The following is a 13728-nucleotide window of genomic DNA, read 5'->3' on the forward strand; positions in this document are numbered from 1 at the left end:
AATAAATGACATCACCGCATGGCAGTTTCAAAATTAGGCTCTGACAGGCTGTCTGGTAATTTACTAGTAATGAAATATCTTAGTGACAACACTGTGCTTATACTCGCTCAAGAATTGCAGCCTCGCTCATTATAGAAATTCAGAGATGCAGCAACACTGACTGCCATGACAACGTCAGATACTGCATGTACTAGGAGTCAACTGCATTCCATTCATTCGTTTTCTATGCTGCTTGTTCTCATGGAGATTATTTAGCTACCTTTGAGCAAGAGGGCGGGGTACAACCAGTCATCAGTCAATCACAGGGCACATGTAATAATAAAAAAAAAACATTGACAAGTATGGACAATTTAAAATCTTGAATTAAGCTAAAATGCATGTTTTGGGGCTTTAGAGAGAAGCCGGAGTAGAAGCAAGCATGGAGAGAACAAGCAAACTCCATTTTCCAATAGGGATTTGGACCTTCATCTCCTGACTGAGAAGCAGCTGTGCTAACTATTACTCCATCGTGAATTTCAATCAGTCCAATGTTTAATCAACCATACAAAAACAGTTAAGAGTACTGTTCAATGTCAATGGTGTTGCTTAATTAAAAGTTTGAATATGATGTGAAGCTCAACACAGTGGTACCTCATTTCCTGTTTACTTCAGAGAAAATTTAATAAAATACAAATTACTATGAAGATAGTACTTGAGTTTTTTTGGCATGGATAACAGCAATTTTGAGCTGCGTATAATACAAAGGTAGAAAAAGAATGCAGCTCAGAAAGTGTAATTTTGGGGTTGCATCTTACACTCGAGAGTGCACGAGTAATTAAGGTAGTTGAATTTCGTCCAACCCTGTCCCTGGATTTACCTAATTTGAAAGAAGAGTGTTTTACGTTTTTAAAGCTAATCCCAGAAAGGGGGGAAACAAAAGCATAACTTGTTTTGAATAATGTCATTGTCATTTGCTTTTTCCATCAGCTAAAGGGAACTTTATTCAGAAATGGAATCAAACGATACCGACATACATACTATGTTTCGAGGTTCAGAACGGCGCACAATTAACTTCTTTGCGCGGCAGCATAAGAATATGTCATTACAAAAAGACCGCTCAAGTTATTTCGTGTTTGTCATTTGACTGCTTAATATTTATGGCCTAAAAGTCTTTTTATAAGTTTATTACTGCGTTAGCGCAGGTTATTAATACATCGGCGCGTTCCGACTTACAAATTCAGGTTACGTAGCCGTGATTCTTCAGCTTTATAAAACCCTTAATGCAACCTGCGTAGAATCAGAGACAAAAAACTTGCTAGTGTGTAAGGGACGCTCCAAGTGTGAAGTTGAACACACGAGACTCACTGGCCACACCTGCGTCCAAAGCCGTTGTCCTTGTCCCAGACTTTTGACGCTGACGTCGTCTCGCATCTATTTGAATGCGTAAAGCTGCAACGGCTGTGTGAACACAGGCACAGGAAGAAACTCCACTCTGAGGAACCCGTGCTGACCATTATTCCACCATGCTGCCTCGTGATTTTTATCATTAGCACAATATCGTATCATGGATTCCTGTGTGATTCCCAGCACAATTATCAAGCAATCAGTCAGTCTGTCTCAAATGTTTGAGTCATCCAGTCAGTAATTGGCACATGGGGTCGTCACTCCCCCCTCTGCTCCCCTCATTCCCTTAACAATCTGCATCCGCTACTGATGAATTATAGATGCTCACTAATTGGTTTTCCCGCAGGCAGGCATACTTTACACAAACCTTCGTTTGACCTTTCCATCTTTGCACTGCCTTCACAAACACACATTTTGTACAGAAAAAGAAGCGTTTCTACATCCTCGTTTTGCCTCACTCTGGCATCGGCGCACTCGGGTTATTCTATATTCTACATAAGTCATCGGTGAAAGATTAGTTTTCCTCTGTCATCGCAAAAATGTTGAAGAGAAGCTCACATTCTCCCTCAGGCGTTTTCATCCCAAATCTACATTATCCCCCTTTTGGTTATTCAGTCCACATTCTTAGTTAGTTCTTAAACCTTCATGCAGTCTCTATAGTCTACATTTTTACAGGAGGTCTGCGTCAGGCTTGCGCATCATTAGAAAAATACCAAAACACACGTTTTGCATGCAGTTTGAGTTATTCATTTTATGTATGACATTATCTAAAAATACTTCATAGAGGTCCTGCGATTGGCTGGCGATCAGTTCAGGCTGTACCCCGCCTCCCGCCCGAAGATAGCTGGGATAGGCTCCAGCAGCCCGCGACCCTAGTGAGGATAAGCGGTAAAGAAAATGGATGGATGGATGGACTTCATAGAGATTACATACGGCAAGCCTACACTCACTCGTCCTGAGTTGTGATGTACAAGTTTGATCAAAGTGAGCTTTTACATAAGACATCTGATCGTTTTAACCAACATTATACTGCAAGATTGTCAGAGTAGTGGTTAGCACGTCTGCCTCACAGTTAAAGGTTCTGGGGTTGACTCTCAACCCCTGTGTGGAGGTCGCATGTTCTACCCGCGTGCTTGCGTGGGTTTTCACCGGGTACTCCTGCTTCCTTCTACATTCCAACAATATGCATCTTAAGTTAATTAAAGACTCTAAATTGTCCATACGTGTGAATGAGAGTGTAAATAGTGTGTTCAAATAGCCGTTGCTTCTATAAACGACAACTATCGATGTTAACCGTTAGCATGTCAATGGCTTTTTGCATTGTTTCTTAGCATTAGGCTAAGCGGACGTTTTCACAAGGCAAAGCTATGTTGTTTTAAATATACAACAGGTAATTATCTTTGTTTTATGTTTAGTGTGACAGTAAACTTCAACTGGGAGTGGCATTAAATAGCTTGAAGCCTGTTTTATTTTTTTTTGATGAAATGTTCAATATTTGCCAAACTGCTCCCTGCTGCAAATTTTGCTCAGTGCTACCAAACAGTGCTTGCATCTCAAGTTTGCGCTCGCAAGTCAAAGCAAAAAAGTCATCCAAATGAAAGCTCACATCTTGAAAAACTTGCAAGTCGAATCATCTCAAGGCACCACTGTATATCTTATTTTTGATACATCTCTTGTAATGGATGTCCTTAGATACCTACCTGCCTGTACTTTTCCGGGTGGGTTTCTCACCTTTACGCACAATGTTTATGTTATATAACGATGATTATAACCGCAATTACCATTAATGAGTTTCAATTGTTTTATAATACATAATTGAGATTATGCATAGTCTACGTTTCTTGTTGACTGCTGTCACAATTAAACTAGGTCATTTGGATTTATGCCATTAAACTGTGTAATGACGCAATCTGGTACCACGCAATTAGTTCATACATTGCACTGATCTACTTGCTCATAGCCCCACACACTGTAAGAGATTCATATACTCTATACTAGAAGTGACCTGTTGACAACAGCAGGTTGCATCATTGCGGCCGCAGACAGAGAGACTAGACGAGCCCAAACAAGAGATGAGGAATATCATTAATATGCGATCTGTTTGCCTGTCCACAGATTCATAATCCACTCTAATCCAGGGAGAAGGGAGTACTTGTTTCATATTAAAATGAATCCTCAAGCACAAGAAAGAGTGGGAATTTTCCACAGCTCTTTTGGGTCAGGAAGAGCCACCTGGGGGACTCCATCCAGATGTTTCATGCTCTATGTCGGTCAAATTCAGCATGAGGGCTTTCTAAGTAGGATCGAATTTTTTTTTTTTTTTTTTTACAACCATGAGCAGTGTACTAATTGAAGCATAAAATTATAATATAATAATTTAAAAAATCAGATATACAAATGAAAAAATCACGTGAAAACAATAATAGTTAAATGATATAATGAAGATATATACATAAAAAAAACTTGACAGTTTTGTTGGGAGTGAAAACGATTTTAGATTAGGGAGTAACAATAAATAAATACAAAAAATATTCCGAATAAATCCATTTGATTTGAAACTGAGACTAGCTCATTATTCTTTTCAGTATTGTATGCTTTTTGTGACATTTTGTGAGATTTGACAAAGAAAAATGACATTTATTTTTAAGGCCTTGATAGAAATGAACATATATATAAATATATAGAGAGAGAGAGAGAGAGAGAGAGAGAGAGAGAGAGAAAGAGAGAGAGAGAGAGAGAGAGGGAGAAAGAGAGAGAGAGTATAAATAAACCTATACAGTGATTGGAATTTAAGAACTTTCAGAGTTGATTGACAAGCCAAAGAGCCAATAGAGACGTGGTGTGTCATTAGTAGGCGGGGCTTCCTCTGTCCGTGTAGTTCTTGTTTAAAATGTCTCCCTAACAACCGACCCTGGGACTCAAACAGTGGAACTTTTGCAGCGGTCCAAACGCCTCCTGAGTAAGTCACCCCAACATTTCCCCCCCCTCGCCATTAACAAACCGTGACTCGTCAACGAGCGTCTGGTCAAAGAGAATTTGTCAAACGTAATGTGTTGGCCACGGAGCTACAAGCTAAGCTAGCCGAGTAGCTCGTAAACGCTGCGTCTTTGGTTCCAGCTCATCTGCCAGCTTGGTGTTTACAAACTGGCCACAGGTGTCCTCCGTTTTTAAACCTTTGTGTGGCAAGTGACATTTAGTTCTCGCAAATGTGTGCTTCGTTATGTCCCTCGCTAGCTAGTTTGGTAGGTTTCTTCTCCTTGTGTGTTGTTGATAAGTGTTGCTCGTTACTAAACACATGAAATGTACATTATTTTAGGTACAGTTTTCTTGTGCTATCTGTTAACAGGAGTTGGAATGGCAGGAACCGGCGAGGGAAAGAAGGAAGAGGCCGACTACAAGAGACTACACAGCTTCCCTCTCATCAGGGTAGGAGTGTGGTGATCTCATCCTTCATTGTGATCTGCGCACTGCATCTTGAGTCTAGTTCGGAGCGTGCAACAGGAGAAGCACTGCTTCGAGAATGACAAAACTTACGAACCATATGGTAGACAGTAAAGCTACACTTCACCACAATGTAAGGTACATAAAAGTGAATGAATGCCATTTGTGAAAACTTTTGAGCATGGTTTGCATATTACTTATAATGTATTATTTTCCTCTTTAATCTAAGCCACAATTCATACATTTACATATTTAGAGAATATCCTTATTCTTCTGATTACAAGTAGCAGCTAATCATAATACATAGTTTACTGTGTAGGTGGGCATTCATTTCATGTAATGTGTGACAAAAACTTACATTATTTGTAATTGTATTTATTTATGTAATTCCTGTATGTTTCGATAAAGTACAATATTATAGTGTTGAGTGCTATTCTCATTAAAAAAAACATTCCAACATTTTTTTGGGGGTAGGCTGGAACAGTTTGCCATTCATTTAAATTGGAAAAGATGATTTGAGATGTGAGTGATTTTCCTTCATCAAATTCAAATTGAACTCATATCTCAAGGCACCACTGTATGATATTTGTCCATGATTTCGCACAATAATTATCAACCATGATTTTTAAGGTAGAAAACAGATAGTTGTCAGTATGCAACACTTCATTTCAATAAATCTCCTCCAGTTAGATTTTCAAATGATCACTTCTTCAACATTCCAAGGAAATCACAATGTTCCATCACTGGCAAGATATTTTTAGAACAGGCCTATGTGATCTATCAAGTCTGGTCCACCATCAGAGTTGTGTAATATTTGTTGCATTAAATTGTAAATAATACAATTTAAAAATGAACATGAATGGTAATCTATTTTACATATAGATTTGAATTTTTTTTTGTTTTTTTTAAATGTAAAGTTTGGCCACCCATGCTCTAAATCATCTATAGGTGTGAATGTATCACCCAAAGTAAGCTGGGACATGCTTCAGCTACCCTCGTGAACCTGAACAGGATAGGCAGCAAACCAAATAGATGGATCATATGAGAGCGCTGTCCTGCTTTCCATCATGTAAACCGAAAAATGTAACCCGATTGTTCGGGTATCAGAAGATAATATATCAATTTGTCCTCAGCACACGGACATGCCCGAGGAAATGAGAGTGGAGACGATGGAGCTGTGTGTGACCGCCTGTGAAAAGTTTGCCACCAACAATGAGGTACGTGTGGTCTGTCAGTGATTGAATGGCAGCACAAAGTAGCATTTGTTTGTTTGTTTTTATTCCCCCCCCCCCCGAGTCTCAAACAGTGGTTCCAGTGTATAAATGTTTGTTTTTGACATTATACAGCGGCCCCTCTGATGTTAAATACAATCTATGACATTATATAGCGGCCCCTCTGATGTTAAATACAATCTATTCAATGATGTGGGTCAATCTCCAATATCACAAAGAAGATCCCAAAGTAAATAATGTAAATAGAAATTATCCCTTCCAGGATGTAACTGTCACCATGATACAACTTTTATTAACTGAACAGGGAAGTTTTATATAGCATTTCATTTCTCATACAAGTTAGATTAAATATCATTTTTACAGTTCATGTAAAAAGTCGACACACCCAGGTTTTTGTAATATAAAAATGAGACCAAGACAAATCATTTCAAAACTTTTTTTCCCCCCAACATTAATGTTCAATTAATTGGGAAATTTTTTTTTTTAAATAAACACCTGAGATACTACTTCCTTGACACCACTTACTATTCTATTAGCTTTGGACATTGGTGCCCTCTTGTGGCATTTTAGGGTGTGGCAGATGGAGCACAAAAAAAAACATTAGGATAGGTTCCACAGAAAAGCACAAAAGGGTGATATCATGAATAGCGAATAAACGAGTTTCACTTATTATAATGATCATGCAAAGTTGATTTTTCCTGACACGTAATAACATGTTAACATGTTACTTGTCACACAAGTGTAAAAATAAGTTAACCCTCTTTCAAACTCTTTTTCACACTAATGGTGACGCTTAAATTATTTAACGTGTATAAACGATTAAGCGTATAACTTGAAAAGCAAAGCAAAATCTCTGCCTCAAGGCTTAGCTGGGACAGTTTTTCCACACGGACTAATGTTACTGCAGTCGCACGCACCACTCCGTGTGGAAATAAGATGGCAGGATGACGACGAGCCAGGAGGAAAAAGTTAGTAAAAGACAAACTGTCTAAACTTTGGGATCATTTCACACTTACCAAGGAGGATAAAGTGCAATGTGTACCACAACAGTGATCTACGATCGCCAACACAAGGTAATTTATCATTGTTGGCTAAATTAATTATAGCCTGCCATCACTAGGTAGAATGTCTTTTTAATGCCCCTGCAAGTGGTCAAGGATCGACACAGCCGCCGTAATAAGCGCATTCATAAATGAGATTCCGATAGTCACAACTCACGCTCAGTCACTCAACACGCAGACTTAAAAGCCAGCCAACTCTACACTCACATTCGTTGATGCTGGCCAGGCCCTGCCATTTAAACCCATACACAGCCAAAGTTACAGAGACTACAGTAAAACACAATGACAACGACAAGTGGACAAAAATAATACCTGCACCTCACACGCACATATTGTTTAATAATGCAAAAGCATTTTTTTATCCAAATTACTCAAATAAGTAGTGGGATAAGTGGTAGAATACTTGATTCCGTAAACATTCAGAAGCTACAGTTCTACTCTTAAAGCTGTAATATGTAATGTGTAATATGTAAAAAAGCCAAAGATGCTGATTGAACTGAGCTCACACAAATGCCACAGTACAGTGGGGTTCTGGGAGTTCTGTTCCTACGCCGGTAACCCAAATTCGTAAAGAAGTCGAAACTCTCCTTCATCGATCACGAATCTATGCTAAGTCATAATTACAGTATTTGTATGAAAAGCACTTCTTGGCCATAAATATAAAACAGTCAAATGGAGAAACACTACGTCAATAACAGAGTGTCCCTTCTTGAGTTGTGTGACCACTTATTCTTATGCTGCTACGTCAATTTATTGAGCACCCTCCTGTATATGACTGTGTACTATTTAGTCCTGATCCAAACAAGGATTATTTGTTCTTGGTGGGAGTTCGGAGTTGTTCTGAAGTATTTTTCTTTGTGTGGCCTTCTCGCCGCTGGTCTCCAGAGCGCCGCCAAGATGATCAAGGAGTCCATGGACAAGAAGTTTGGCAGCTCGTGGCACGTCGTGATCGGTGAGGGCTTCGGCTTTGAGGTCACGCACGAAGTGAAGAACCTGCTGTACATGTTCTTTGGCGGGAGTCTGGCCGTGTGTGTGTGGAAGTGCTCGTAGCACACACACGCAGACACACAATTGCTTTTTTTTTTTTGCTGGTCCCACTCCGCTCGCCAATTCGGTGAAACAAAACCAGCCCCCTCTGGCTACAAAAAGTCGCTGAGGTTGACAACTACTCGGACTTGTGGAGAAGAACTCTGACATTCAGTCTTGACTCGCAGACGCCTGAACAGCTTCCTGCCTTATCTCACATTTCTCTTTCTTTTCAAGCAGTTTTCATAGTGTCACACTCACTTTGACAATATAACACAGCCGGCTAGGGTCTCCAAAGACCTTTGTCCTCTTTCCTCTGCAGGGAGCGTCTGGTGTGTAGGTGTTTGTGTGTGCTGGACACACACACACGCACTTTTCTTTTTTTTTTTTTTTTTTAAAAGCCTACACCGAACATCACCACCTTTGTGCAGCACGACAATGTCCACATCATCTCTCAACCTTTCTTACAATTTGACACACTTGTCTTTCAATACAATGTTTTTATATTTTTTTTTTACCGTGTATATAGTTTGATGCGACTTTTAACAAGTGTTATCTTCTTACAAACGACCTGATCTACCTTCCCCCCCCCCCCCCTGCTCTAGATGTTTTTATAATAACCTGGCATGTTTTACGGCCTTTGGTCTGTATGAATGCTAATGACACAGAACGGGGGGATGAAGTGGACCCCGACAGTTTTGCACCTTCTGATATCATATTCCGGCCATAACAGACAGAGGTGGAACTGGCTGTGTGAAACGGCAATCTGTAAGGCCGGAGGTGTGAAATTTTGACTTCTAAGGTACCAGCAGAGCCATAACAGAGGACGGATCGCCTGTGTCTAACAGCATTCCACAACACTTGGACAGCAGTTTGAAATTCAATACCCAACAGTCACTTTCTGACTTACTGACATCGCCAGTTTGGTTGCGTATTGATTGTCTATCCTGCCTTTAGGTGAGGTCTGTAACAGAAGTGAATAAATTATGGATTTTTTGTTGCTGCAATTTTGAAGGAATTTCTGTGCAAGAGGCTAAAGTGCGTGAAAGAGATGATAGTGATATAATACACAGTGATGGATAATAAACTCCGAAATGTGAAAACGCAGTCTATGCTCTTTGAATTTGTTGACAGGACACAATAGCCCTTTGAATGGTTTTGGTCTAGCACAGCTGGGAGGTAACACTAGAGACACAACGGTCATTAGCGACCGCATCAAGCTCACGTTCTGTTGTGTTGTGGCTGGATTTGAACAATTAGTCACCAAGGAATACAGAGTTGCCGGCTAACAAACTGTGCGAATCTTCAAACAAATAGAAACTCGAAAAGATCCCTCCCGAAGTAACTCAACAAAGAGGAACAAGACGACTGTGTATGCTTTTAATCAGGAGCCAACGAGAAAACAAACATAGAAAGCTACTGTTACTGTTACTGTCGTTCCCACAGTTGAGATTTGTGGCAACCAAAGAAAGCCCCTGAGAGAAGCGAAGTACTCGGAAACTATGTCAGTAACAAGAAGTTAAGTTAAGAAGTTAAATTTCAAGTCAGAGACATTGTTATTACAGTGCTTAACAAATTATTATTATTATTATTATTATTAGAGCACTACACATTTTAAAGTTTATGTCACAACTGCCCAAAATTTAACAGCCCTAGAAATTACCAAAATGTTTTGTTTCTGTAAGGGTTAATACATCATCAGTATGTAGAAACTGAAGGCGGAATGTGGTGGTTCCTCTACGTAGTTGGTTTGTCAGAAAAACTCCGATGGAATTTCTCCAAACAACATTTCAAACCCACTAACACCCTCAGACAAAAGCTGCTTCACCCCAAGTACAAAATCTGTGGAAGCAAACTCAGCAATGTTGTTTATTTATGCGGTGCAGTGTAGTGAGGAGTGCAATGACCTTTTCCCGAACTAAAAAAAAAGAAATTCAGGACTGTAGGTAGGTTGACGTGTCAAAGGTGCAAAAGCAGTGCCGTTTCAGACCGACAGTTTAAAATGACTATTCGGCATTGATTGTGTCTTGCATTTAGAACATCATCAATTAAGTCTTAGTCTGCAGGTGTTTTCTAAACGGTAATGTTTTCCCCAGGCTTGTATAAAGTGACATCATTGCCCCTTCCTTGCATCATGCCAGTTGCAAGGTTACTGTGACCCACTGATGTTGAAAGAGTGAGTATGATGCATCCACAATCAGGTCATATTATGCACTCTACTCACACAGAGGAAAATGTGCAAAATTTGCACAAAGCAACAAATCTCTCCGTCTCTGACACATCCCCATTTCACCCCCAAAAGTTGAGATTTTTCATTGAACTTCATGTTGATTAGATGTTATGCCCTAAGAAATGCATCTTTCTTAGAAATTAACTGCAAGCAAACAATGTCCATTCAAACTGTAAAATCTGTCAGCTTGCTTACACGGTGTAGATCCTGACATTCTTGGTTCATTTAACAAGCACATTGTGGACAGTTCATTTAGCAAGCCGACTGCGCTGTTTGACAAATATATTTCACATTTCAAATGTTATTACCCCTAGACATTAGACATGTTAACCCCGATAACATTCAATGATGTACATAATTTGATGAAAATAAAGAAACAAGTGTAAACATTTTCTGCAACTATCCAATGTTTCAGCCGCCATTGAAGAAAGACAAAATGCTGGTAATAATGTCAGTAAAAACACAGTGGCTTTCTTAAAGGGGCAGTTACCCCATAATGACAGGGTGGACGACAATTTCAAATATTCCAAATGATGATGATTCTTCTATTTCAGCATTCACGCTAATATAATCCTCATGTCAAAGTCCACTATCTTTTGACATCATAAATGTTTGCATCCCCAAAACACCTAAAAAGTGATTATTGTAGTGGTCTGAATAAATACACACTGGAAATACACCGGAGCTAGCTCACACTACATGGACGATATCGACTCTCTGATGATTCCAGTGGGTCCTGTAAACATAGCACACCCCACCTAACCCACTGCCAATTTGACGCATCTCATTCATTATTCATACCAGCCCCCTCTTTAAATATCTCCTCCCACCGCCTTTTTGCTTCACTGTGAAATATTCATACTCGGGAGTCGCACTCCAGGCGTACTGAAAGGCTTCATCTTGCACAAAAGCTTACAGCTCGGGACATATTGGCACATAAGTGGATGGTGTTACATGCCAAGCACACTTTACCTGCATGCAAACTTAGCAGTGTCAACAGGGGGTTCATGGAAATTATGAAAATGGCTATTTTAAAATTTTTGTTGCTGGAAAGTCCCTGATGAACGTCTGTTAGTCTGAAAGTTTTTGCAAACCTCAGTAGTTTTCAGTTAATTTTGCATCTGCAGGTGATCATAGATAGTTTTAATCTGTATGTGAAAATCACATTTTTATGAGGTAATTGTGAGGTTATTTTCTTCCACCACACAGCTCAAACCCTCCTCTCCGGGCGACCCAGGGACAACACCACAGGTGTTTTTTCTTCTTTTTGTTCTTTTTTTCACCAACACAAGAGATTGTCACAATCAAAACGATCGCCTCTTCCTTCATTGTTATGTTGCCGCTATGGTAACGGTCATATCTGGTAGCGCTGACACGTTTTCTCCCCTGACAGCTTGATTTTACAAGACTAGCCCAATGATCGTAAAAAAACGGGATACAATGACATTGTAATACTGTATATGTCATGTAGTGTTTCCAGTGTTCCGAGCGCAACACAGCAGGATTTTATGGCAGTAGTCTTATGGAGTGCCATCGTGACAGACCAAATTTGTCTTCTAGTCTCATTTGGGCATTAGCGATATTGGGCTTGTGGCCAGACGACACGTAACCATTGATCAACAACAATAGCTCACCATTGCAACAGCCACTGAGCTTAAGAGTTTCACGAAGTGTCATCAGCAGGTTGCGAAGGAGACAGAGACTGGAAGACTCACAAATAGGCGTAGAAGAAGACGTCCTTAGAAACGTATTCGTCTACAACTGACACCCGAACCACAATTTTCCACTGGATTTTGGGCTATATCAGTTCTGTGTTGCCACATACTGTGTCCTGATTCCATGTTTCTCTCGAGTTAGAAACCTGAGCGCTGTATCTTAGCAACCTCCTCAGCACCTGAGAAAGAAGGTTGCGGTAGCTTCTGAGTGTTTGCACGAGTGTGTGTGGTGTGGGTGAAAAGACACAGGTAGAACAAAGAAAAAGAGCGATAATCTCAAAAGTCACCTCAGGATAAGAAAGAAATTGCACCAGAAACGAGCATCAGGCCAGAACAGATATGAATTTTTCATCTGAACGTTGCTCGTTGGCTTATATGGAAAACACAATTTAATATTCATACAAGTATGTATGTGGGCAAATGTTTTGTATGGAGCTTCAATTCTGACCATTAGAGGCTGCGTCTTCCATAGTGAAATTTAAAGAGCGCAGCGGATTTTGGGGGATGCGAGTGGAAAGGGATGAAAGCTGCTCTGCAGATGATGATGTGCGCATCAAGGCTTTAACCAGCTTGTTTACAATACATCAGCATGGGACATAAGATGTTCCCAAAAAAGGACAACAATAAAAGGAGGATGTGAAGAGAAAAACAAATCATTAACACAAGGGAGACACATGAAAACAACAGCTTCCTGCTATGATTCCGAAGACCAGGAAATGTGAACTCATTCCTCCTCGTGTAAAATGTGACATCCAAAGCATGAAAGCCAGGAATGCACAAACTGGATCTTGGTGGTGACTCATGGGGATCTTCATATAATATGTGCACTTTAATTGGAGACCACGCAAAGAACCACACAGTTTACCAAAATACTACTGTAATTAAATGTGTCAAAAAGTTTTAAGCACTGAGATGAAAATATTGTTAGAACTTGGCTTCAAACTTGTGCTAAGCAAGGTGTTAACAGTAAGTCAAGTAAAGCTACTCACTGGCCGCCATTAGATTTCTTACTTTAGCAATGCTATAATGGCTGTCTACAACTTGAATGCCACTCAGTGCCGTCCCCTGCCAAGGCTAAAAGTGCTAAAAAAAAAAATTGACATTTCATTGGTGTCATCGTGAATGAAACGGTGAGAATCAATGTGCCCTTCATCTTGGGCCACCTCTTGACAAAGTTTGGTGGAAATCGGTTTCGTATTCAGACCTTTTTTCATGGTATCATACAGTATCTGCTGACATGTACAGTACAGAAGCCCCAAACCATGCGTTTACTGCAGTGCAATAAGGGAAATCTATTCAGTCTATTATCGGAATATAGTGATGTGATGTGATTCATGACAAACCTGGCCCTACCCTTAACTAAGCTACGTAAGTACAACAAAATTGTAATCTAACATAGGAGTTAACTTTGAGTGAGTCTCTGCCAATTCAAACAAGTGTACTGAGTGGTATTCGGATCGCTTTAACCTGTCACGGTGTGCGGTCTAGCACAATACAAACAACAGGGTAAACACTAACTGCTGATACTGAAGATTGTTTTTCAACTGCACCAGTGTGGCAGAGAGCTCTAATGAAGAAGTAAGTTGCCTTTTTCCTCAATGCATTTTGAAATATTCTATGACCAGAGTGAATGCAGTGGT

At 39.9% G+C, this 13728-nt stretch overlaps 1 protein-coding gene across 2 annotated transcripts; it reads left to right on the plus strand.

Annotated features, from left to right (window-relative positions):
- The first annotated feature begins 4191 nt into the window (after positions 1-4191).
- On the plus strand, positions 4192-9250 carry LOC133476821 (dynein axonemal light chain 4). Of its 2 annotated transcripts, none has more exons than XM_061770731.1 (4): positions 4192-4342; positions 4730-4809; positions 5958-6041; positions 8003-9250. In XM_061770731.1, exons 2-4 carry the CDS (start codon positions 4738-4740, stop codon positions 8165-8167), a joined length of 321 nt encoding a protein of 106 aa, XP_061626715.1. In that variant the 5' UTR covers positions 4192-4342; positions 4730-4737; the 3' UTR covers positions 8168-9250. The 2 variants fall into 2 exon arrangements, with proteins under 2 accessions (XP_061626715.1, XP_061626716.1); XM_061770732.1 differs by lacking the exon at positions 4192-4342 and adding an exon at positions 4402-4625.
- The last annotated feature ends 4478 nt before the right edge of the window (positions 9251-13728 follow it).

Source organism: Phyllopteryx taeniolatus, chromosome 4, assembly GCF_024500385.1.
Source record: "Phyllopteryx taeniolatus isolate TA_2022b chromosome 4, UOR_Ptae_1.2, whole genome shotgun sequence".
NCBI lineage: Eukaryota > Metazoa > Chordata > Actinopteri > Syngnathiformes > Syngnathidae > Phyllopteryx > Phyllopteryx taeniolatus.

Excerpts from the sequence above, each read along its gene's own strand:
- LOC133476821 (XM_061770731.1), top strand. The coding sequence starts at position 4,738 with ATGGCAGGAACCGGCGAGGGAAAGAAGGAAGAGGCCGACTACAAGAGA. Across the intron at positions 4,810-5,957 it reads ACAGCTTCCCTCTCATCAGG|CACACGGACATGCCCGAGGA; the intron begins GTAGGAGTGTGG and ends ATTTGTCCTCAG. Across the intron at positions 6,042-8,002 it reads AGTTTGCCACCAACAATGAG|AGCGCCGCCAAGATGATCAA; the intron begins GTACGTGTGGTC and ends GCTGGTCTCCAG.